This window comes from Manihot esculenta, chromosome 2 (genome assembly GCF_001659605.2).
Source record: "Manihot esculenta cultivar AM560-2 chromosome 2, M.esculenta_v8, whole genome shotgun sequence".
NCBI lineage: Eukaryota > Viridiplantae > Streptophyta > Magnoliopsida > Malpighiales > Euphorbiaceae > Manihot > Manihot esculenta.
Window position 1 is genome coordinate 14,026,882 of NC_035162.2, and position 25,308 is coordinate 14,052,189.

The 25,308-nt window shown below is 32.6% G+C and overlaps 4 protein-coding genes and 1 long non-coding RNA gene across 5 annotated transcripts; 2 read left to right on the forward strand and 3 right to left on the reverse strand.

Annotated features, from left to right (window-relative positions):
* Window positions 1–3,019: 3,019 nt before the first annotated feature.
* Window positions 3,020–4,539, reverse strand: LOC110609810 (SKP1-interacting partner 15). Its single transcript, XM_021749630.2, has one exon. The coding sequence runs from the start codon at window positions 4,405–4,407 to the stop codon at window positions 3,208–3,210; it is 1,200 nt and encodes a 399-aa protein (XP_021605322.1). The 5' UTR covers window positions 4,408–4,539; the 3' UTR covers window positions 3,020–3,207.
* Window positions 4,540–11,850: 7,311 nt separating this feature from the next.
* Window positions 11,851–14,395, forward strand: LOC110609921 (serine decarboxylase). The gene is made up of 5 exons (XM_021749761.2): window positions 11,851–12,354; window positions 12,858–13,089; window positions 13,198–13,391; window positions 13,486–13,622; window positions 13,732–14,395. Exons 1-5 carry the CDS (start codon window positions 12,030–12,032, stop codon window positions 14,296–14,298), a joined length of 1,455 nt encoding a protein of 484 aa, XP_021605453.1. The 5' UTR covers window positions 11,851–12,029; the 3' UTR covers window positions 14,299–14,395.
* Window positions 14,396–14,911: 516 nt separating this feature from the next.
* LOC110609958 (abscisic acid 8'-hydroxylase 3) lies at window positions 14,912–17,995 on the reverse strand. Its single transcript, XM_021749811.2, has 9 exons — window positions 17,790–17,995; window positions 17,392–17,710; window positions 17,143–17,295; window positions 16,528–16,791; window positions 16,356–16,442; window positions 16,188–16,266; window positions 15,837–15,943; window positions 15,623–15,741; window positions 14,912–15,225 (listed from the first exon to the last, which is right to left on the reverse strand). The coding sequence occupies exons 1-9, from the start codon at window positions 17,993–17,995 to the stop codon at window positions 15,135–15,137; spliced, it is 1,425 nt and encodes a 474-aa protein (XP_021605503.1). The 3' UTR covers window positions 14,912–15,134.
* LOC110609959 lies at window positions 17,913–20,009 on the forward strand. Its single transcript, XR_002487120.2, has 3 exons — window positions 17,913–18,034; window positions 18,303–18,411; window positions 19,872–20,009. It is a non-coding gene; the product is annotated as an uncharacterized LOC110609959 (long non-coding RNA).
* Window positions 19,943–24,861, reverse strand: LOC110609504 (transcription factor VIP1). The gene is made up of 4 exons (XM_021749102.2): window positions 24,182–24,861; window positions 23,737–23,869; window positions 21,012–21,096; window positions 19,943–20,433 (listed from the first exon to the last, which is right to left on the reverse strand). The coding sequence occupies exons 1-4, from the start codon at window positions 24,742–24,744 to the stop codon at window positions 20,189–20,191; spliced, it is 1,026 nt and encodes a 341-aa protein (XP_021604794.1). The 5' UTR covers window positions 24,745–24,861; the 3' UTR covers window positions 19,943–20,188.
* Between the last annotated feature and the right edge of the window lie 447 nt (window positions 24,862–25,308).

Sequence of the window (25,308 nt, forward strand, 5' to 3'; positions counted from 1 at the left end):
CAGAGGATGAATAAAAATAAACAAGAAGTGGCATCAGCAAGTCTCGTTATCTTTATCGTATTTCAATGAATGGGATCCAATTTATTATTGTATGGTTTCACACTGGTTGTACAGAAGGAGGGAGGGGAAAAACATTATAGAAGAAACGGAAGAGCATCATAACGAAATCCAGTAACTTAACTCATGTAAACATGCAATCAATTGTAGTTTCCATATTTTAATATTATATAGAGGACCTTCATCAGCGTAATCAAGGGAAGCATCCATTGGAGGATCACAACTCACAAGACAATGTACCAAGAAAGAGAAATACACCAAGGAGTGCAAAGGCTATTGGAGGCAAATAAACAATAGGTTTAGTCTTAATTAATTTCATGACTAATTACTATGTCCTGCATAATTATGCCCCTCCAAATCTTCATCAGCGATAATGCATTTGTACCGCTTAAAATCTATATCACAACTAGCAATGGTCATCAGGTGCTGTTATTCATTAATTATATTTTAGATTAGTACTCATTGTTATAGGCCATACCATTTACAAAATGTCGTGATTTTTGTAGACACAGGGCACTGGACTTCTGGCTTCAACCCCCTAGCATTCTTGTAACACAAGAAATGAGCAAAAAAACAAACTAAATACTATTTCAACTAATCAAACAAGCCAATAAGCAAAATAAAATCACTAACCCATCCTTATATCGGCAAGAAAAACTATATATATAACCATGCTGCAACGCAATTTCTGTTCCATAAATAAGCTAGAAATAAAGGAAAACAATGGTTGCACATCCATAATCATAAGCCAAAACCAAGAAGATGCATTATGCTGATGCAAAGTAATGAAACTATCTTTTAATCAGTAAAAAACGTACGTCACATATTTATGGACTGGTAGTAATACTTGAGTGATCAGGTGTTCCCATGGTAGCCTAGGCCCCTTGCATGTAAAGCTGGAAGTTAAAAGTTCAACCTCAACTATGCCCACCCTTGAACAGATAGACAGAAAAGGAAGAAGAAAAAAGAGATTGACTTAGGACCATCATGGACCCTTGATGAGCTAAACTTAAGGATATGTTTCAAAAATCATGGTTAAGGTTAAAGATAAATGAGAGTTCAAAGAGTGGAGGCTAAGCCTGATATAGATTTGGAATAGTGGAAAATGATTACTGAAATTCCAAGATATAGGGTAAAGCAGTACTAAAGGCATTGGGACTAAAATTAGGAAATTACATGTGATTTTGGGATTTACGCGATGCTAGAGAAGTGAGCAATTCTTGGAATCAGGAAGAGAGAGAGAGAGAGAGAGAGAGAGGGGGGGCACTAAATTAAGGGGTGATATTTGGTCATGGATTGCTCATTGCTGTTCAGTTCACATATCTCAAGTATTTATTCAAAAGAAAATCACATCTTAGAATTTTATGCAACCAAAAGAATTGGGTAAAATAGAAAAGAGAGAAAAAAAATCTAATCACATGATAGAAAGGAATGAATTCGTTATTAGGTTTTTTACTTATTATCATACTCTTGTAAATCAAGAATTGTAAAGCACAAGTTCCAGTTAGAACATCATTAACACAAATTATGGTAGCTGACTCACCTCAACATTAACCACATATCCGTTCCTAATATTTGAAGCCCTGGATAATTGGAAGAAGCAGCAACTCATCTCAAAAAAAGCCTTGTGAAATTCTCATTTGTTAATTCTCTTTTAATGGACAAACATGATACTTTCCATTTCCTACTATTTAGATGCCAAAGTGTAGCAGCTGCAAATTATCATACTCACTTGATAGTCAATTAATGTATCAGTGCACATAAAAAGTCAAATATCATAGCAAATTACTTGAAATAAAATCTACCATTCTCTCCAAGTGCAAGTCCAAAGAAACACTATTTTTTTTTTCTATGCTGACCATTCTAGCAATTTTCAAAAAGCAGAATACGTGCCGTCAAAGTCTCTCTACTGGGCCAACTTTGATAAGTCCCTCAGAATAAAAAGGGAGTAGCAGTTGATGTAGTGAAGCTACTACCAGTGAACTTCACAATCCAACAACGTGATTATTAAACCCAAACATAAGGATATAACTACCTTAACCATGCAGTTGAAACAATCCATTAATAGTCATTTTATGATCACAATTTCCGATTTTTTTTTCATCTTGCAAGAGAATCATAACTTACTCCATATACAAAGTACCTGTTTCACCATTTTCTATGTATTTGAAATTTGAATATTTCCAGGATATTCACACCTTCAGAATTGACGAAAACATTATCTTTGAAGTGAGAAAATAAAAATGAGCTCTGTAGTATAAGGCTTAGTAAGCTTTTTACAGTTTCAGCCAAAATCCAAACCAATTCATGCCAAAAACAAATATCAGAATAACATCAAGGGGGCAAGAAGATATGTCCCCACTATGGAACTGATTGAAACTGATTGCAACTCCAAGATTTTATGATTCTCATGACACAATCATTTCACTCACAAATGTAATAAGCATCTTTGAACTAATTAAAAAACCCAAATACACGAGGAGAACGCAAGTCACATACTTAAAGGTCCATACCATATGACTTAAACAATTCCAAATCGAATAATTCTACCACTGGAGAACTAATGTAAAATGTTATATTTGCTCCATAGCAACTTGTGATATAGCATCCTTATCATAAAACAAGTTTGCCAAAGATAACAAAATTTTTTAAGTTATTGAATGGAGTTCAATTCCTAATTTAGGGATGGCAAAGAAAATTTTAGACATTGATTTGCTACCATAAAAGGAAAGGAAAATATTTCCGATTCCTTCAACATGGAATCAAAGAACCCCTTTATGGTGTACAAATCTCCAACAATTTTTTTTAAAAAAAAAAAAAAAATCAGTCTCACTTGTCTCTCAACCATCAAATAGTGCAGCAACAAACTCAACATGATTATCCAATTTGCTATGTAAACTCATACCGCTATGACAATACGGACAAGCTTGCCAATTGCCAAAAACAAAAAGGCAGGAAAATGAAAGAACATTACATGCAATTGATTTATAACCACAAATCAAATATAACATTTTTCTTGACATTTCATTGATAACTCAAGTGCAATCGCGCACCAGAAGATAACACAATAAGTTGCTCAAATTCAAACATCCATTGTTATACAGATAGAGATACAATATCTTGACCAAATTGGATATTAGACATACCAATTCAAGGCAATGCAGTGAGTCTGGCCTCAAACACAAATCCTCTCCAAAGCCCATCTCCACCCCCAGGCGCCCCATCAATCCACCTCCAATAACTCTTCTCTCCACCACAATCAACCCATAGCGCCAATTTACCCACCCTCTTTGCAGAGAAACAAACTCTATCCCCACCACCAAAAACCTTCAATTTACTAGACTCCTGAAAACACCTGTACATTTCCACAGGCATTCTCCCGGCCTCTTCCCATTCTAATCTCTCCAAATCCAATCTCAATATCAATATCGTCGAACACGAAGGGTTCAAGGAGAATGTTGATTTCAACCCTCCAACCATCAACAGCTTATTTCCGTTCCCACGAACCAAACGAGGCCGTTTTATGATATCGAAGAGATCCGCCCACTCGTGCTTCTCTAAGCAGAACCAGTTGTTTTGATTCGATGAAGATGAAGACAACGACGACGACGATGTGCCACTGGTTTTGAGGTTATTGGGATAATTGAGACTCGAGAGTTTGCAAGTAAAGAGTTTCCATTGGGACCTCCAGGGAGACCCAACATCACATAAAGCAAAAACCGAGTTCCAAACTAAGATTGGGCTTCTGGGTTTTGATGGAAGATTTGAAGAGAAGGTTAGCCACGAGTTTGCGTTTGTGTTCGACAAGTATAAAGCCGCGAGTTCCATGAGTACCATAACTCGGTTCTCTGAGTCAACCAGGACAGCACCGTGTCTCGACCAGGCCGAACCCAGCTGAGGCAATACCTTGAATCGGCCAGTCAAGGGGTTGCAAACAATAAGGGACTTGCTAGACTCGATCGAATCGGGCGAATCACCCCAGAAATAAACCAATCCACCAGCTGATGCGACAGGGTGAGGAGACCTGAAAGGTAAAAAGCTTAGATTAAATCTGAGCCACTGGCTTTGCTCGGGATCGTAAACGTGGAGGGAGGGCAGAAGCGACAGGTGGCTATGATGACGATGATGGTGGTGGGGGTGGTGGTGGTGGTGACGATGATGCGGGGGCCGTAGAGCAAGGAAACGAAGAGGAGGTTGGGCGGAGATAAGGTCTAAGAAAGAGGGTGATGTCAACATCTGATTGAAGAACTTGCAGACTGATCGGCAGATCATGATTTGACGGAGCGGGAGAGAAGAGAAGATTTGATGGAGGCTATCCTGTGGCAATCTGTTGATCGGCGACGCATCCATTTGTTGTCGGATGGGCCGGCGATGCAGCAGATCACCAAGAAAGGGAGAGAGAGCGAGGAGAGAAAAAAATGAACAGGGGAGAAAGGGGATGTGGTGTGACTTCTTGTCCCAGTACAAACAGTTAGCGTCCGTTACTCTCTGCCCACTTTTCGATTCAGGTAATTTTCATGCCTTTTTTAAAAAATTAAAAATTAAAAAAAAAACATATTTAACTATTTCCCATGCCAATTTACAATTAATTGGGAAAAAATCTCTTTTGAAAAATTAATTTAAAATATATATTTAAAAAAACGATCAATTTCTGTTTTTATTAAGTGAAATTCAATCCTATATATAAATTATTGGATTAATTATTGTTATATGTGGCTCTTTTCTCGTTTTTACGTCCAAAAATAGAAGAAAATCAATATGACTTTCTTTAAAAAAGAAAATCAAATTTGAAGTTAAATGGAGAAAAGTCCTCCAATCGATTCCAGTTCTACTAAAACTTTAAATGTTATCCCTCTAGCTTTATTTGTTTGGTTTTTAGTTGTTTTTTTTTTTTTCTTTGCCTTTATTGCAATTATTTCTTGATTCTATGCGTTTACCGTAAGTTTCTATGTGTGCTTGTGTTGCTTTTGGTGTCTTCAATTGATTTCTCGACCATGCATAGCAATCTGCTTTGGGCTTCTTGTTGGTTGACGGTCGATGGTACTGGAGGTGTAGAGAAACGAAGCTATTTCCGGAAACTTCTGATACGGCTATTGTAAGCTTCTGGACTAGTTGTCTGGTGTTTGCTATTGTTTCTTTTTTTTTTTCTTATCAAAGGAAGGAGTACGAGAAGGGGATTTAATCCTGGAATCTCAAGATCAACATGAATACCCGCTGGCCATCCAAACTAAGAGGCGGCAGATTGGTGTTTGCTATTGTTACCTCCCTTTGTTGTAGACTTTGTACTTTTTATCTGATTTTGAGCTTTAATAAAGTAACTTTGCAGGGTATCTTATTGTATTTTTCTATTATTTGTAAGGTTTATTTTGTATTCTTTTAGTTTTAATTTTATTTACTTATATGATATTTTCTAACATTAATTAAATTTTATTAAAAGATTCAATAGTAAATATTAATAAAATAACTAATGAATTTCATTTTATTAGTAGTAGAGTTATTCTTATGACTTGAAAATTTAAGATTTGAGTATCAATTAGGGTAAAAAATAAATAAAATAACATTTATTTTCTGAAAAATATTTCTTTCTAAATATATTTTTAATTGAGTGTCCGCACATTCCCAGAGTTGCGCTTTCACCATGGACTGATTTGTCTTTTGGTTGGAGCAGGAGTTTGGATTTGGGTAAGTAACTCTTCAAATTGGAACTATTGAACTCAAATTCATCTTAAGCCCAGAAGATAATGTGTGCAGGACTATAAATAAATTGATTCGAGTTAATTTTTAAAGAGTTTAAATTTAATATATTAAAATTTTTTTTAATTCAAATTAAATTTAAATTTTATTTATTTTAAATTCGAATCGAATATTAATAAATTTAAATTTAATTTTAAATAATTTATGAATAGTTTAATTTTTTCGAATTTGAACTAAACTTGAGTTTTATTCATTTAGACCAGTTGAGTTTTTATCGAGTTTAATTTTAAATAAATTAAAATTAATTTAATTTATTTATATATATAATGAGTTTTAATTAAAAATTAAATAATTTTAATTAAATAAATATATATATAAATTAACTCATAAACTTATAAATATAAACTCTTAAATCTTAACGATCTAAATATAAATATAAACTCTTAAATCTTAACGATCCAAATATATATAAGTTTTAAAAGTATAATCAAACCATATAGAGCTAAACTTTAAAATATGTAGAATTTGATATTATTTTTCTTATAATATTAATTTTAGCCTGCTTAACAAAACTGTTCACAAATTATTCGCGAACTTACTCACGAACTCGAAAACGAGTCGAACTCACAAGTCTTGACGAGCTGAATACTATAGAGTTCAAGATTGATTCGTTTATTAAACGAGTCTAAAAATTAAGATTGAGTTTAACTCATTTAGAAATAGAGTTAAACTCGGTCGAATTTTTATCGAGTCAAATTTCAAATAACTCATGAACAGTTTAATTCATTTTACACTATGTGCAAAATAACAAGAAAATTTACTATTTAGTTCATATATTATAAAATAAAATTTTTAATTAATTTTTTAATTTAAAAAAAATATATTATTGTAAAAAGTCTAGAATAGTTTAGATATAAAAATCTTATTAGTATAATTTTTATAAAATTAAAAAATCAATTTAATGAGTTTTTTTAAATTATAGAAATTAAATAGTTAAATATTTAAAAAAATTAAAATTAATGAAGTAACTAATTAGTAAATTTTTTTAAAATATTGTGAATATTTTAATATATTTTTTTAAAATTTAATAGATCAAATTAATAAATTTTTTATAATATAAACGATAAATAATAATTTTTTCTAATAATTAAAAAAAAATGTTTAAGCCTCTCAATTATGACTATCTATATAAATTACCATTTTTGCCAAAAAAAAAATTTTTCAACCGCAAAAATGCATTCGTGGTAAAAAAGAAGGTAAAATATAGCAAATGCCTCGCATAACTTGGCCCAACCAAATAATACATTGCAGTCTAAAAGAAATCCAAACAAAAAAATTAAATCAAGTCAATCCAAACCAATTCAAAACTCAAGATTAGAGATCGAAATCGAAAATCCTGTAGAAAACAAATCAAAGACCGCGGAACACCACCTCTCATCTCAAAGTCGTCAATCACCACAAACCACTAACAATCAGTGCCGCCTTCAAGCCAAATAACGTCTCGAACACTAAATTTCACCATCAAAAGAACAGAAACTAAACAGAAGTTGTGAAAAGCCAGCCAAGAGAACAAAAAAGCACAAATTCAGATGGACGATAAAGACACTCATGAATCGAATCTCTGCAACCTAAAAGAAGCAAGACCTGTTGCCTAATCGAATACTTCCCGGAACTCTCACCATTGCGCACATACAACAAGTTCCACCGAGTTAAGATGCGAAAATCCACTTGCAAAACAACCATTAACAACAAAGCAACCAGCAATAACATAAACACAACACAACAGATTATCGGTCACTAATAGGGGAAAAATATCCAATAATTATAAATAACTCTAGATCTACAAATCAATCTCTTAAAGCATACCTAAAACTTAAAAAATTATATAAGAACAAAAAAATCACGAGTGAAGGAATAGTTAAAATGAAACTACACCCTTCATCAAATTCAAAATCACATAATTACTTTCTCTCTTTTCTCCCTTCTCTCCCTTAAATTATAATTTACTTTATAATTTCTATAATTTAATAAAAATCATATTTATTTTTAATAAAAAAATTCACTCTGTTAATTAATAGTTGATTGACTATTAAAGTAATTCAAATTTAAATGAATAAATTATTATTAATTTTAAAATTACAAAGTATAAAACAATTAAAATAGGATGCAAGTAAACAACAGAGTATAACAGTAAATTTTAACAAATCGAAATATTAAAAGTTAAATTTTGTAAAAAATTAAAAAGCAAATTATATTTAATCAAATCGAATCCTATTATTAATTAAATAATTTTTACACGTGCCTGGGTAAGCACCCGTGAGCTGTTTAAAGTGCAAGAATAATTGAGACTTGAGAGACAATAATAATAATAATGGAAAAAAAAAATTAAAAACAATAAAACAATAAGAAATATTTTTAATATGAATTTCTAAATGTAAATGGGAAATGCAAAATCCATTATTAAAACGTGGCAGACAAAAGAATAAGCTAAACGACAAGTCACGTACTACGATTGCCACGTCATTGGATCGTATCATCCACACGGAGAGAAAAATTATCAAATGCGGGGCCATTTCCTTGGTCGAATCTCTTGACACGGAGGCGTGGGCCCAAATGGAATCTTAAGAATCCAAAGAGGTTATCATCAAAATTGAAAACTTGCCACCAAAGTAATTAAAACGACGTTGGATAATTGAGGCTTAGCATAAACGACCCCTCGTTTGACCGTATCTATTTTCCGCGTCAGACTCATAATTGTATGAAAGAATTATTTTTTGATTTTATAATATGGAGATTAAATAATTATTTTTTTTATTTTAAAAATAATAATATTATTAAATGAAAAAAAAGTTCTGATATATCTACCCACCATATCAACGATCTAACCAATAATTATATTATATCATAGTAGTTAATTTTTTAAATAATATATAACAGAACCAATAATGAACTAATTAGTTTATAAATTCATTAAAAGGTGCTATTTATTTTATAATTATATTGTCAATTTTTTTCATTATGCAATGTATGAATTTTAGGATAAAATAGTATGTTAAAAAGAAATTATACTAAAATTTAATATCTAAGATAAAATCAACTTTAATGTTTTGAATTAAAAAAATAGTATCATTAAAATCAATTATATAAAAGTTGAACTTATGAATTTAACGCTATTTAAAAATATTTTAGATATGAGATTGATAAGTTGAGATCTAGAAAATAGGGTTTTACAGAAATTTTGTGAACTTAGAAAAAACTTAGGTCTAGAGGAGGGCAATCATCCTTTTATCTGTTTTTTTTTTGTCTGCTAGTGACGTATAACAAACTGTCTATCATTAGACCACCTGTTCCTGCCATGTTGATTCGGGCGTACGAGAATATCATATTTCTACTACATGCGTAACGGTCTCTGATTCTCCATGGGCACGCATGTTGAGAGATCCACCAGACGGATGGGTCGGTCTCCTTCTAGGTTCCGAGCCGGGCCGGAAGATAAGATTAAAACTGAGTCCAAAGAGGATCCGTTTGGTGAGCCGTACGGACTGGGCGAGTCTGATTGAGCAACTTAGATGAAGCCCGGTCTCAAGGCTAAATGGGCCGGACTGGATCCATGCGGGAGACTTGAGGATCTCCAAATAATGGGCTATTGTCATGGATCTGGCTCTAGATCGGAGTAAAAAAATTCAGCGGTTATCAGAGTTAAAAAAAAAACAAATGATACTATTAACTTTTATTTATATAATATAAAAACTATCTGTTATTTAATATTTATTTTTTAAAACAATATCTTTTATAAAATAAAAAAGTTTATGGAGTTAAATAAAAAATCGAAGTTTAATTACTATTTTAAAAACAAAGCCAAAGACGAGAGGTGACAGTTGAAATAAGCGATAAAACGTGGCAGACGAAAAACGACAAATCATATACGTGTGCCACGTGATTGGTTCATATCATCAACACAGAATAATTATCTAATGCGGGGCCATTCCTTGATCGAATCTCTTGACGTGGAGCCTTCGCGCCATATAGAATCTCAAGAATCCAAAGAAATCATCAAAATTGAAAACTTACCATCAAAGTAATTAAAACCACGTTGGATAACCGATCTATTTTCGGCGTCGGCGTCGGCTTCGTAATTTCATAGATCACTATACGATTGATGGGAAGAAATTTATTTAAATTCGGTTGACCGTTAATTTAAAATAAAAATATAAAAATTTTAGAATAGATTATACTTAATCGAATTTTATATTTTTCAAATTAAATATTTAATTTTTTATATAATTAATTCATTCAAATTAAATATTTTTTATTTATAATTTTAATAATTAATTAATAATTAAAAAAATAAATATTTTAAATATATAAAATACTCTATCAACACTTAATTTTTTTATAATATAGATAAAAAATTTTATTTTATATAAATTATATTTTTATTTCTAAATAAATTAATTTTTATATTTTCAAATTAAATTCTTTAATCCCTATATTTAATTTATTTAAGATTATAATTTTTTAATTTATTTTAAATATTAATTTAAAATTAATAGATAATCAAATTTTTTCATAATTTCTTTTTAAACTATGTTTCAGAAAAAATTTCTTTCTAAAATATATTTTATAAAAATTTACAACATATTTAAAAATTATTTGTACCATTTAAAAATAACTGAAATTATAAATATTTTTTAAAATTTTACAATTTTAAATATTAAAATATTTTAATAAATAAAAATTAAAAAATAAAAATATTAAAAATTAGTTAAATAAAATATTATAAATAAAAATTAATATAAATTTATATGTTTTTCAAATAAAAATTAAAAAAATTAAAATATTTAAATTATAATATGTGAGGATGTACCGATTAGAAAAGGATTTAAATATATAATCTTAAAATATAAGAATTGGTATATTAATTATTTTAAAAATTAAAAATTCAATTGTAGTTTATTAATTTAAAAAATATAATAAAAATATTTTCTAATTTAGACGGATCGATTACAGGGATATTTAAGTGTTAAATTTTAAAAATACAATCCTAAATCTGTTAATTATATTAAAATTTAATAAATTTATTCAAAATTTTATATATTTTTTATAAAGAAAGACTCACATATTTATATTTTCTTTAACTTTAAGAATATTATTAAAAACTCTCTATATATTTATGATAAAATTATTATTTAATTTTTATGATATAAAAAAAATTTTTAATTATTTTTTTATTTTAAAAAATATATTAAAATATTTATAATATTCTAAACGTATACTAATTAGTTCTCTATTAATTTTAATAATTAAATATTTTGCTATTTAATTCATATAGTTTTTAAAGTCTTATTAATTAATTTTTCAAATTTTTTAAAAAATACTAATTAATCTTTACATATTAGGGCATTTTAAATTTTTTTTAAGTTTTTAACAGTTAAAATTGACGAAAAAATGGACTAATAAATGTTTTAATAAAGTATATTTTAATTAATTAAAAATTTTTTTATATGATGAGAATTAAATAGTAATTTTTTAATATTTATTAATATATTTTATTTTTAAATTAAAATAAAATAATTAACAATTAAATTATTCTATTAAAAATAATTTTTATAAAAAATACTTTTAAATATAAATTACTTTTAAAAAACAAACAAAAGTTAAAAATAGTTTCTAAAGATCGAAGTTATAAGTTTTTAGTATATACTTGATTTTTAAGCTTACATCATAAATAGGGATTAGTTTTATAATCACAATAATAAATAGAATTAATTTATTAAAAAGTAAAATCACAAATCACAATCATTATGAAGTGCTTTATCTCTATTTTCATAATTATATGGGGTCCACCATATCTATTTTCATTTTAAATTTTCATTCTTAAAATTAAAACTAATCAAATTTTTTTATTAACAAAGTAACTTATGCTCTCTTGCTATTTTGTTTGGAAAATTTCTATATATGTTTTTGTGTATAATTTTTATATATTAAATAATAAAAATTCAAAATTATACTTACTTTCGTGGAGATGGAGCTGCATTCAAAATTATACCAAGGTAAAAGCTTTCATGGTAAGAAAACGGTTATTATATAAACGATTATTGAAGAAAGAGGGAAGTCTCCCTCCGCTTTGCATTTGGATTCCCTCGATTTGAGCAACAGCCACCTTCATCTTCTTGCAGGCACACTTCACGTGACTCGTTTTCTAGATCTACAGTTGCTCAAATCCGAATTCACATAACATTTCTAGTCTAATTTCTTCCTTTTACAATCCAATCCTAATGGAAGTTGCGACGGTGCCGGTGCCGGTGCACGTAAACGGAGGAAAGGCGGGGATCTTGGCGGAGGATCACTTTGGTCTGATGGCTGTGATTGACGTTGAGCCACTGCCTACTGTAGTGTCGGCGGATGATTTGGTGGTTGGTGATGAAGGGAAGAAGCAGAATGGCAGAGAGATTGTTTTAGGCAGAAACGTGCGCACTGAATCTCTTGAGGTGACAGAGCCAGATGCTAATGATGAGTTCACTGGAGACAAGGAGGCTTATATGGCTGGCGTTTTGGCTAGATATCGAAAAACCTTGGTGGAAAGAACCAAGCATCATTTAGGTAATTGATATGCTTCTTTCTAAATTGCAATGGTCTATTTCTTGGGTTTTTGGTATTTTTGTTTCAGTTTAGCTCTATATTTGTTATGATTGAGGTTGCGACTAAAGCTTGTCACAGTTCACGTTAATGTTCGATTCGAAGTTATATTTGATGTTGTTGTTTGTTGGTTGAATGTGCTTGAAGATTTGTAAAATCTTTTTTACCGGTTGAACTCCGTTTGGTAGATTGTAAAAATCCCGATTTTACACTGAAATTCTCTATCATTACCTACAATTGGGTGAAGCAGAATTTCTTGACTAGTTAATTATTCATTGATTTTTTTGGGCAGGGGAGGGGAACAATTTGGATGCATATTAAGTTGCTTTCAATTTCTTTTGGACACTGTTATTTAATGGAAATGCTTTGTAAAGTTTGCAATTAATTGGCTTGACTATTAGCAAATTATTAGAACCATAAGTGTCTCTGTTGCCAAATGTTTGTTTAAATTGTTATGTCTGATACAGGATATCCATATAATCTGGACTTCGATTATGGTGCTTTGGGGCAGTTGCAGCATTTCTCCATAAACAATCTTGGTGATCCATTTATTGAGAGCAACTATGGTGTCCATTCAAGACAGTTTGAAGTTGGTGTCTTAGATTGGTTTGCGCGTCTATGGGAGATAGAGAAAAATGAATACTGGGGTTACATAACAAACTGCGGTACAGAAGGAAATCTTCATGGGATTTTAGTCGGGTAAGTATTTTTCACTTTTGCTTTGCTTGTGCTCCTTTTTTCCTTTCTAGTTCTCGTTGATTATTCAGTCAGAAATGGGTGAAATGGTTAAAAATGTTAACCTTGCAGGAGAGAAGTGCTTCCAGATGGAATTCTGTATGCATCACGAGAGTCCCATTATTCTGTCTTTAAAGCAGCTCGCATGTATAGAATGGAATGCGTGAAGATTGACTGCCTGATCACTGGTGAAATTGATTGTGCTGATTTTAAAGTTAAACTACTGGCTAACAAGGATAAACCAGCTATCATTAATGTTAATATAGGTACCTTTCTCCTTATACATTGTCATATGAACTTGTGTCTTTGTGTGCTATAGACACATTACTCATTTGTTTCAATGTGTTATTCTTAATGCAGGCACAACTGTCAAAGGAGCCGTAGATGACCTTGATTCTGTCATACAAACCCTTGAAGAAAGCGGATTTACACATGATCGGTTTTACATCCACTGTGATGGAGCTTTATTTGGACTTATGATGCCTTTTGTCAAGCGTGTAAGTGATTTCATTTTGTCTGCCTGTTAAGCATCCTTCAATTGTTTTCTTTCCAAATACCATGGTTTCTGTCAAAGGCGTTCCGCTAATTATTGCTTGCGGTGAATAGGCCCCAAAGGTCACTTTCAAGAAGCCCATTGGAAGTGTGAGTGTTTCGGGTCACAAGTTTGTTGGCTGTCCAATGCCATGTGGTGTGCAGATAACAAGGATGGAACACGTTAATGTTCTCTCAAGGAATGTTGAGTACCTTGCTTCAAGGGATGCCACAATCATGGGAAGCCGCAATGGTCATGCTCCTCTCTTCCTCTGGTACACCCTTAACAGAAAAGGCTATAAAGGATTCCAGAAAGAAGTGCAAAAGTGTCTCAGAAATGCTCATTACCTGAAGGACCGACTATGTGATGCTGGGATCAGTGCTATGTTGAATGAACTCAGCAGTACAGTTGTATTTGAGCGTCCTCGAGATGAGAAGTTTGTGCGCAGGTGGCAACTAGCTTGTCAAGGGAATATTGCTCATGTGGTGGTGATGCCCAGCATCACCATTGAAAAGCTGGATGATTTCCTGAATGAATTTATTGAGAAGCGCTCAACATGGTATCAGGATGGACAAGTTCAACCTCCGTGTATTGCAGCAGATGTGGGGAATGAGAATTGTGCTTGTGCTCTGCACAAGTGAAGCATTGTCACGAGTGAGAATTATTGCACTGTTGTAGTACTAGTCTTATTTTGTAACAGAGAACTGATTAGTTTAGAATCTAAATTTCTTCAAATGAGTCCTCCTCTAGTTTCCATGTTTCTGTAATTTCATCTATTCTTGTTGAATTGTCCTGCAATTATTCGTCTCACTGCTACGGTGAATTGTCGCGAGGTCAGATCTGCTCAAATGTTAAGTCATAGTCATCATGTGTTCATGGTTTAGATCACTAATCCCACAACCGCCCCGCCTAATTCAGTGACTTTGGTAATGATTTATTTTGCAAGAAACAAAATCATGTAAGATTGAAAAAAAAAAAAGATTAAATTATAAAAAAATTGAATGCTTTCCTTCTAAATAAAAGAACAGTTAGAAATTGCGAAGTTCTTGGAATACTAAAGCCTACTTTCTTTATAGCTGGATAGATAATGTTAAAACTCCGCTCTACCTTTGCATTGCCATCACGTATGGCTCAAGGAAATCTCTATATGCCTTCCTTACCTTTCGGAAGCTATACTATTAACCGTTATGACTTTGGTGTCGAAATTTCATGTTTTATTCCAACACTTCCCATTCCTTTTAACAAAGATACAAATGATTAAAATTTCATATATTCTTGCAATGCAAAATTAAACATTGTTATATCAAGAGAAGACATAATATGACTTGTTGTCATATGCTAGATCTTACATTCATGCTTGAACAAAATGTCACATCCATTTTTAGATTTGTGCTATTTAATCTCCTATTTTATGTGGTTCGAAATTATTTCTTCCCTTCTACCTATGCTTGGTAAGCTGGCGGCACCTGTGGGAGATTTACAGTGGTTCAACAATAATTGGATACTTGTTTTTTGGCATCCGCACTAGTGTTGGCTGGACACAGTCATCTTTCTCCATAGGTCTCCATCTGTTATAAACATCAGAATATCAGAATTAAAGACTTCACTTAAGAGTGAGAGAGAGGGTTGGATGAAGAACATGCTGCTACTTATATCAGATACCCATTCAATACTTGAACTAAAATCATAACTAGTTAAACATTTGAAATGAAATCATAACTTATTTAATTATTGAATTTATAAAAATCATTACAGTAAAATACAAATTCGCAATGGTTTTTTGTTTAATTAGTATAATTTTTTATAAATTTATGTATTAAATGCGTTTTGATTTTAGTTCAAGCATTAAAGGGGTTAATATCAAATAGCATTGAGGTACAAATCTGTTAGTTGACAAATTTATGTGTCCGTTGGGAGTTATCTATATGCAATTTTCCTCCATTCAATGTGTTTCTTTCATCTTACTTGTATCTGGTGACCAGGTGATGGATGAAGACACAGATTTCCAGTTTGGCCAGGTTCATTCCAGGGCACATACGAGGTCCGCTACCAAATCCAAGAAAGCTGTAAGGCTTTATGAGTTCCTGAATTTGATTTTAAAAAAACAAAAATTTATTGCTCATTTTGCAGTTGAGAGGAAAGAAAATGGGCTGCTGATAATGAAGTGGGAGCTACTTACATCAAATCTGGTGGGATTGAACCTTTGGGGATCAGGAAAAACTTCTGGATCATGGTGAATAGAGACAACATCCAAGTTGATTGACCAGCCTTTCTTGATCTTAAATCCTGAAATGTTAAGGTACAGTTAATGCCACTCTAAGTATCACCCTCAGATTGAAATCAAGAATTTCGTAAAAATTTAATTCTATTGATTTCTTTTTCACAATTTTTTTATTTGGAATGAAAAGAAAAATTCAATTCCAAAAGAAGTCAAAATTTTGCATGATTTTGAGAGAATTTATTTGAATTTTTTTCTTATAAAATGAATCATGCCAAACAAAGTGTTATTGTGTGCCTTTTGGATTCATACCATCAATTTCAAAGTCCTGAGCAGCTTTTCTTGAATACCAAGGTAAAATTGTCGCCCTTCGAAGAGTCTCGCTGATTACCTGAACTTCCATGGAAGCAGAAATAACTGAGAAATGGGAAGATTTTGATAGATTATGTAATTATAATAAAATTTTAATTTGCTTCTCACCTTGTTTGTGTAAGGCAGGTTATTAACTTCAGACCATGTAAGATTTGCTCCTTCTGTTCTTCTTGACTGGACTTGTTTATGCTCCTCCTGCAACTCAAAATCAGATTCCAGTTTGATGTGATCAGATCAAACTAAAATTTTTGTATCATCAGGAGTTTGAGGTTAATATTACTCGAAGTTGTTCAAGAACTCGAGGATTTTCATCAAGAAATTTGATGAGCCAGGTGAGAGCAGCTGTTGTGGTATCATGACCTGCAACTAGCAGAGTTAATATATTGTCCTTGAGCTGTTTGTCAGTAAGTTTATCTGAATCTTCTGCATTCCCTGCTTTCGTATGCTTCATTATCAGTGCTTCTAAGAAATCTTGTCTGAAGCTTTTGCCACTTCTCCTATCTGCAATGATTGAATCTAGCATTGCATACATCCTATCCCTAGCCTGAAAGAGGTGGAATATTGCATCAGAAAATTTTTGAAATCTCCCTTTTATAGATCTGCAATGAAATTGTTAATTATGTGTCTGGAATTTTAGGTATATTTTATTATGGATGGAATTAAGACCCTGTCTGAAAAGTTATACACGGTGACTCGAATTGGATTTTGAGATTTTGGGAAACAAACTAGCGTTAGGATTTTGAGAGCTCCGAGAGATTATACCACGCTTCTTCTTCATCTGTGGATGCAGAGCTTATAATCTAATTACGCTAAATTTTTTGTATCTCTTTTTCTATTATTGCCATTGTGAATTACATGTATTCTTAATATTGTTGGTTTTCAATAGAATTGATACCTTAATACCATTATGAAAAGCTGTTCCAGGGATCTTGAATGGCAGGGAAGCGAATGAAGAAGAAATGATTTTGAAATTTGAACGAAACTTTTCCTGCTCTTCTCCTGTGGGTTCTAGGCTCATTATCATATTTCCAATTACCTTGAGAGTGAACTGTAAAAAAATGCAGCATTGTAGAAATCAATCAATTGAATTGAATTTTTGCAAAACTCTGGATTACAAAAGTAGGGATTAGCATTTAGACTTAACTGTAGAAGCTTCTTCCAGGACAAATACTTTTCTTCCAGGCCATTGGTCTAATGTTTCAATTGCCAGAGTGTTGATGAAATGAAAATATTTTTTCAGCCCATCAACTGATAGAGGTTCTGCAATCAGTCGCCGGAGCCTTTTGTGTGCTTCTCCGGTTGTTTGGAGCAAGCTTGTAGGGCCTAGTACTTGTTGCCCTGTATAGAAAAGATTCAAGCTCACCATCCCATCTTTTCCTGTTAACAAGATTTTGCTTGCTTCTCTTCCAGTCATGAACACAGTGAATCTCCCCAGGACAAAAGTCTTGAAAACCTTTCCATATCTGAGAAAATAAAAAAAAAATACATCTATAGTTTTTATAGCAATGTTGATTCAGATAGATTTTGAATATGATCGATTACCTTTCTTGTCTCTTTTTCATGAAGCTGTATATACCAGAAGGACTTGAAAATTCAGAGATGAATTGGAAGCTTTCACCAACAATAGGCCAGCCCAAGCTTCCTGGAATTTCCTCCATTGCTTTTGGTGAAATCCATGAATGCAGCCAGAAGAAAACTGAAAACAGAAGCACGCATACAAGAACAAAGATCATCAATATGGGCTCCATTGCTAGTCGCCTGATCACTAGGCAGCACCAAATGTTGAGGTAACAATAATGATATTTTGTTCAATATATATATAAGTAATCAGCCTATTTGAGCCAACGCCGATTTATAAGTTAAGACAAACACTCTTCAAATCTGATCTATTTATCAAAATCAATAGTAAATTATCTGGTATATTCTTTGTTGTCTTGTTATATTTGGTTGCATGTAATTTAAGAAGGAAATGGGACAATATGGCCGATTTTCTCCAAGCTGCAAGCCAGCACCACCGTGTAGTTATTAACGGAATCTTTGCAATGTAATGAATAGGAAGGCTTGTTGTTTATGCATCGAAGCAAGAAGAACAAACAAATTGATGGATGCTTTGCTTTGATAAGATCGGACTTCAACTCTGGCTCTGAAACGTGTCAAATCTTTGGTAAGTTTTGCTTGCCGTCCTTCGTTGATATCCTTCTATATTTTGTTAATCTATGTCGAACAAGGCCACCATTATCTTAGTCTATGTTTAATATACCATACCATAATATAATGAAATTAAAATTTATAGTAAGATTCAATAAAAAATAATAATATTTCATTACACTATACTAAATATACCTTTATTATAATACAAAGAATCACTATGAAAATTTATGAATTTGAAATTTGGCGTTAAAAATTATCAATAAGGTTTATAAACAATGATCAAACTCCATTAATAATTTCAATTACCAATGAAATTTTGAAAATTATTAACGAAAAATTCGTTAATAATCCTTAAAAATCTTGCAGTAAATAGCGTTTACGATGCAATAAAATTATTAAATGAGTGAAATATGATCCTATTCTTATTTTTAAAAAAAAAAACTTCATTGGTCCATTGAAAATCATATAGTTAAAAGAATAAAATTTAATTCAACAAAAAAAAAATAGCAGAAACTTCCATATAAAAATAATAATAATAATTTTGTACTAATTTTACTTGCGATCCCTTAATTTTCACTAAATTTTATTATGATCTCTGAAAGTTTTTAGTTTTATATAATAAAAAATTAGTGCAATTAAATTGGTTTCATGCGATAGAAACAAATTTCAAAGTTAAAGATCCTTACTTCCAAGGTTTGCTCAGCCCCAAATTGAAGAAACTCTTAGAACTGAGATGAGTATTCTCCTTATGGGAGAAAGATTTTGATTCTCCCGTGTCTTTTTCGTCAAAGGTTTGTTGGTTCTTTTAAGATGGAAACTTTGTTTTTTTAATAATGTTTATAATGATGTTTTTTTATTTTTATGATGCTTTTTCAAACAAAAAATGTTTCTTTACTCCTTCAACATAATGCCAAATGGACTTTCTAAATTTAAAAAACCTTTACAATATTTTGGAAAAAGATAGAGTAACGTAAGATTTTTTTAAGTAACAGAGAGTAAAATAAAGTTTTTTAAAATAAAATTTTTCATATTTTTTAAATTTTAATAATTTTTTATTGTTTGAAATAAAATAAAATTTTTAAATAGAAATTTTTTAGAAAAAAACCCCCCAAAAACTTTATTTTAAAAACCCTTGCCCCCTTCCAAATACAAATGTAAGATCTTTAAATTTTGAAAAACCTTCTATTGTTTTGAAAAACTTCCTCTCAAACAGTGTTAGAAGTTTTGAGAAAAAAAAAAAAAAAGATGAAAACAAAAAATTGAACAATCTCCCCCCTCTTTATAATGAGCTTTTTATCAGGTACCTCTTGATTTAAGGAAAAATTCATCATAGCAAATTTTGCAATCTTATAAATCTTGGCTGAACGCAAAGGATCAAAATCCCTTATTGAAATCCCTAAAACCATACCTGTCAAGTGCTCGCTGCCATTGCCAAGAATGCAACAGAGGTCTAACCAAGGTGCATATTTGCAGGTTGGAGAGTGCAGAAGGGGATTTAGTCCTACTTATACTTCAAGAGCTAATTGTTCTATACAGGAAAAGACTAGAGAAATCAACGACCCATCAATTATTTCACAAAGACCTAAATTTCTTGTCAGCATGTGACAATTAACATGTCTCTAGACAATGTAGTTTGTAGGTGACAGAAGCAGCTCTGACCAACAACATTCACAACCTTCTATCTGCAACACATATACATGCTTACATATACACATGCTACCTGGTTGAACTTTTCAATTCCTAATTTTGCAACATTTGATTCACGAACAATTGATGTTTCTCCACATACACTACACCCTCTGGCTGAAATTTGAGAAGCCAGGACGTGGCTGCCCATTCAGAGTCTGGTTGTTGGTGGATGGCTGAGGCACGTGTGGCTGCTGGGATGGGGGACTTCCGAAGTGATGCAAGGCTGGCTGATGGGAGGAGTATTGCGGAGTCAAACCTCGGTTGAAGGGGTTTCCATTGACAGCTGGAATTTGGCCAGTTGCAATCTTAAGCCGCTGCACCTCTTCCCTCAATGCTTCGTTCAAAGCTGCAGAAAACAGAAGCACATCTACCAATTACTAGCGGTTCTAGATCCAATTCCTATAAAACATTGGAGGGGGAAGGACAAAAAAATAACAAAAAAGGGGAAAGTATCATGTTTAAAAGGACTGTCAATAGTAACATTCGAAGACCACATAGAAAGATGTTTCGTGGTGCTTGATTTATCTACTGCTACTTCACAATTTACATAACTACAGGCTCGCACACTAGAAAAATAACAAACTATAGCATCAGTGTCCCAAAAAAAAATAATCTACCCTAAGTTTGGAATCAAGAAATTTACAAGAATTCAATTCAATTGATTTCTTTAGTATAAATTCCCATGTTTGAAATAAAAGATTTCAATTCTTTTAACATAAAAAAAAAAAAAATTATTTCAAAAGAAATAGAACTCTGTACATGATTGTATAAGATTTCATTTGATTTTTTTTTCTTGTAAATAATTTATTTGAAATGAAGCCTAAAGGAGAGTTATTCAGATAGATTTAAATGTTGAATGACTTAAGTTATGTAGTTCCTGGACTCCCTTATTAAAATGGCAAAACTATTCCTTCACATGCTTACCATCTCTAAGTTGTGCTTGTTGCTCCATTGCCTGTAACCGCAGTTTCAGCTCCTTATTTTCAGCTGTTAACCCAGTAGTGTCTCTCTGCATGAATAAAATCATATAAATAAGCACTAAGTTTCCTTTATGCTTTTTCACCTTTTTTTGCCATTAGATTATCTTCTTATAAAAGAACTTATTTATAAAATAAGAGAATAATTACAGCAACATACATGAGACATGCTCTCCATGAAACACTTATAAAGAGAAAAATATTAACAGAATAGAACCTTCCAAAGCCGCAGCCAACAACTAAATTTATCCCATAACAAAATTACTTGTTAGGATATTTGGTGACTTAACTAATACATTAGTTATATAAAGTAACATGGGGTGTTATCCAGCTGAGTAGGAGGTCCAGTCTCTATAAAATGGGCAACTAGCACAATTCTGAAGCGCGCACCCATATAGCATACCCAGGGTGAGAAAGGAAGACATTTCAGACAAGAAAATGGATGTGTGGAAGAAGACATATGGGTCGTTTTTACTGGAATCATTTGATCAGACAGCATTCTATCAAGACATTATTCTTCTTGTTATAAGTTTCAATGAGCATAATTATATCAAATCTTATGGCAACACTTCTGTGAAAGCATACACCCATCATCTATATGAAAAATGCTATATGAACGCCAAATTTGGAAGTATAACTCCTGGTTGTTGATTGTGTGATTGTGGTTAACATTTCATAAAATGCAAGACTTGTGTTAAGGATCCATTTATTTCAAGGAACAATGTTCTCATTTCCCAAAAGATATTTCCATTAAGCCTCCATTTCATTTTCTCAGAAAAAGTTTTCTGCATTTCTTCAGCATCTGGACTTTGAAGCGCTTTGCAAATGATGAATGGAAAATATATTTCCTGGTCAGTAAGAACCAAGCCATTTCAGAGAAGAAAAGAAAAGGTTATTGTTCTCAAAACATAAAATCATTTTTCAGACCTCACAACTGCAGCAAACGGGAAGAAACCTGTAAGATAACTGCATAGGCACATGCTTATTAGTCTATCAATCATTCCCAACAGCTGCCAATCACTAGAAACAACCACAGTAATGTATCCTTTGTGTAATTTCCTATCATTTGCGTTTATAAAGAAAAAAATTTAGTCCTTGTAGGTCCAAATATTTTCATGATCTAAAGAAAACATATACTTTCTAATATACTCCAACAAATTGCGTAAGCTAATCTTTATCTAACTTTTAGAAAATCTTTTCCATATACAATTTATTATCCATGAAACAAAAAGATAATACAATTCATCACTAGTGGAGGGTGGACAGTCAAGTAGATTGTATGTATTAGACACCTAGTGAGCGCTAAAACCATAATTTGTCTGAATAAAGTTTTAAATGTCTAATTAAATTCTGTTCTAAATCCTTCTCTTGTAAAAAATCCATCACCAGTGTATGAAAGTTAGTTATCTTCAACAACACCCCCCAACCCCCCAAAAGAAAAAAAATTTGTGGGTGGGTGGGGGGAACTAGTTCTGGATCACCATGTTAAGAAATACACAGCCAATCCAGTGCGCCAGAAACAGAATAAAGTCCAAGGAGATCGACTGCCCTGTTAGATCTAGTTGACAATTAACTCTTTAGTAAACTGAAGCTCTACTTACGTGATTATGCTTAAGCAGCTACTGAGGCTTGGTTGGGCACAAATTACAGACTAACTGCTTTTCATCATATTAACCATCAAATGCCACTTAGCTTGTTAGTGCATGTAAGGCATGGCCACATAAAATGTACCACACCATTACAGAAAGCTTATTTAGTGTCAGAAAAGAACAAATATTAACTGCAATAGAAGTACAATGTCCTGGCTCCAAATGTAGGCACACTAGGCCTCCACAAGCATGGTGATCTTATGAATGAGCCAGGTTTTTTACCACAGAACTTAGAACTTTGCACATGGAGAACAAAAGTAATATTAATGAAATTTCTATTCAAAAAACTAAAAGATAAAGCTTGCAGAGCATAATCTAAAGTGTCACCAATTAGGAATAACTCAGCATCCAAGAAACACTGGGCTAATGCAAGGGGAAAAAGAAAAACCTAAGATGTGGGCAGAATATACAGCCTAAGACATGGTCCTAAAGTTGAAACATAAGTGTAAAATATGAACTTCCCAATATAGACAGGAGATAAGAAGTGAGGCAGCACAGATGGGGCATAGGTTGCATGCATCAGTACAAGCTGAGAAGCCATAGGTTCAAGTATCAAATTTAATAATGAAAGTAATTGTATCACAGCAAATTTTTCAGACTTCAGAAAATGGCAGATTAATATATCGGGGAACTTTGAGAATCTCTGGTTCTCTGAATACAATCTACTTATTCATGCGCATACACTTCATTGTCAAAAAACAAATGTATATAAAGGGCATCTTCAGGACAATACTGAAATATATATAATCACTTCTACTTTTATATTAACTTTTCATGTGAAGTATGAAATAAAACTAAAGCTGAGAATAGCTCCAAATCAACATATCGTTGGTTAAAAATTGCACGTTATTGAATTATTAGCACCAAACAAACTAGAAGTAGCAGATCCATGCATAAAAGAACTTTCATCACATGTTCACAACATAGAGAAGGAAGCACAACTGCAGCATAAGAAACAGAATCATAATTACATTTGTTTGGTAATAAAGAGAAACCAACAAGTAAACCAAATTCCATAATTACCTGCAACATTGTGACCTGTGCAGAAAGGGTGGTTGCTTCTGTCTGAAGTGTCTGCACCTTCCTCTCCAATTCATTAGTGTATCTCACTTTCCTCTCCTTTGACCGTGCCGCAGATTGCCTGTTAGCAAGAATCCTACACCAGACAAACATTTCCTAAGAAACCAATGTCCCCAGTTCTCAATAATCGTCCACTTTTTGGACCAAAAAAAAAATTGCATATCAAGCTCAGGTAATAGATTGGATTAAAAAACTAGATTTAGAGAAAGGCTGCAACTATAATCATTACAACCACTCATCTACCTCATCCTAAAGAAAAATTAGCATTTACAAGCATTTCAACCACAGAATCTAGCTCAAAAACGAGGATGCACAAATACTGATACATAAAAACAAAAGAAATACAGTTGGCTCAAGAAAACGTTAAATTAGACCCAAACGTTCACACCTTTTAGCTCTCTTGGGATCAATCAAAGCGAGCTCAGCAAGTCTATCAGGACCCATGGCTTTCTTAACGCCATCGACCATAACAGAATCTATCTCAAATGACGACGTACTTGACCCATCCATAGAATTGCTATGCCTATGGTGCACCCTCCTCTCTCCGGCTCCTACTGCCCCCGGCGCTGCCATCGCCGCCGGTTTCCCGCCAAATTTCTCATCTCCACCACCAGTTGTAAGGCCCAACCCGTCAAAGAAATCCGAGTCAACGGACAAGCTCCGGAGGTGGTTGATGGGTTTGGGCTTTGTAGTTGGGCCACTCTGAGATGCAGAGTCATCGGATACGGAGCCGGAATCGACGGCCATGGGAGCACCGCGAGGTGGGGTTGGAGTAGGGAGGTCCAGTGAAGAGAGGTCAAGGTCAGAGGGGTCGAAGAGGAGGAGATCATCGAAGCGGAAGGAGGTGTCGGAATGGGCCCGTCTATGGTGGGACCCGCGCTGCGGTGTATCGGGCATCTGCTCTATGTCCATCGTCATCGGCTGTTTCCCGATATACTTTGCCGAGTCCATTTTGTTTCAGCCGGCGACGGAAGTGGTGGTTGTGTGGTTGGTTGCCGGTGTACTTAATGATAGATTTTGTAAGGAGGTGTTTAACTGAAACACACTGGTAGTGGTTGTGTTAAGCGTTGTATAGTGACGGACAAAGTTTTGTTAACGCTACAAGGGTATAATTGCAACAATATTTTGACAATTGGGTGCAAACTATAAATATCCATAATTAGTCAATATTTGGACAACTGTGTTCAAACTATAAATATGCATAATTTAGTCTATCTTAATATTTTTTATTACCGAGTCGCAATTTAAAGTATTTTTATTAATAAAATTTTTAGAATGGATTCGTAATCAGTTGGTGTGTTCTATTTTTTTTTTTAACCGAAAATTAAAAATTAAAAAAATAAAATTTAAAATTTTTTAAATTTATTTAATTATATTTATTATTAAATTAAATTTATGAATGGGTTGCGATTTAATTTTTATCGATTGAATTTATTGTTGAATTCACTATTTTTAACAAATTAATTTTTTTTAATTAATTCAGTAAAAAACGACAAAAATAAAACATAATTTCAG

Excerpts from the sequence above, each read along its gene's own strand:
- LOC110609810 (XM_021749630.2), bottom strand. The coding sequence starts at position 4,407 with ATGGATGCGTCGCCGATCAACAGATTGCCACAGGATAGCCTCCATCAA.
- LOC110609921 (XM_021749761.2), top strand. The coding sequence starts at position 12,030 with ATGGAAGTTGCGACGGTGCCGGTGCCGGTGCACGTAAACGGAGGAAAG. Across the intron at positions 13,090-13,197 it reads CTTCATGGGATTTTAGTCGG|GAGAGAAGTGCTTCCAGATG; the intron begins GTAAGTATTTTT and ends TTAACCTTGCAG. Across the intron at positions 13,392-13,485 it reads TATCATTAATGTTAATATAG|GCACAACTGTCAAAGGAGCC; the intron begins GTACCTTTCTCC and ends TTCTTAATGCAG.
- LOC110609958 (XM_021749811.2), bottom strand. The coding sequence starts at position 17,995 with ATGGAGCCCATATTGATGATCTTTGTTCTTGTATGCGTGCTTCTGTTT. Across the intron at positions 15,742-15,836 it reads TCAATCCCACCAGATTTGAT|GAACTCATAAAGCCTTACAG; the intron begins GTAAGTAGCTCC and ends AATCAAATTCAG. Across the intron at positions 15,226-15,622 it reads CACCTGGTCACCAGATACAA|ATGGAGACCTATGGAGAAAG; the intron begins GTAAGATGAAAG and ends TGTTTATAACAG.
- LOC110609504 (XM_021749102.2), bottom strand. The coding sequence starts at position 24,744 with ATGGACTCGGCAAAGTATATCGGGAAACAGCCGATGACGATGGACATA. Across the intron at positions 21,097-23,736 it reads CACAGGTCACAATGTTGCAG|AGAGACACTACTGGGTTAAC; the intron begins GTAATTATGGAA and ends TTATTCATGCAG. Across the intron at positions 20,434-21,011 it reads ACAAGCACAACTTAGAGATG|CTTTGAACGAAGCATTGAGG; the intron begins GTAAGCATGTGA and ends TGTTTTCTGCAG.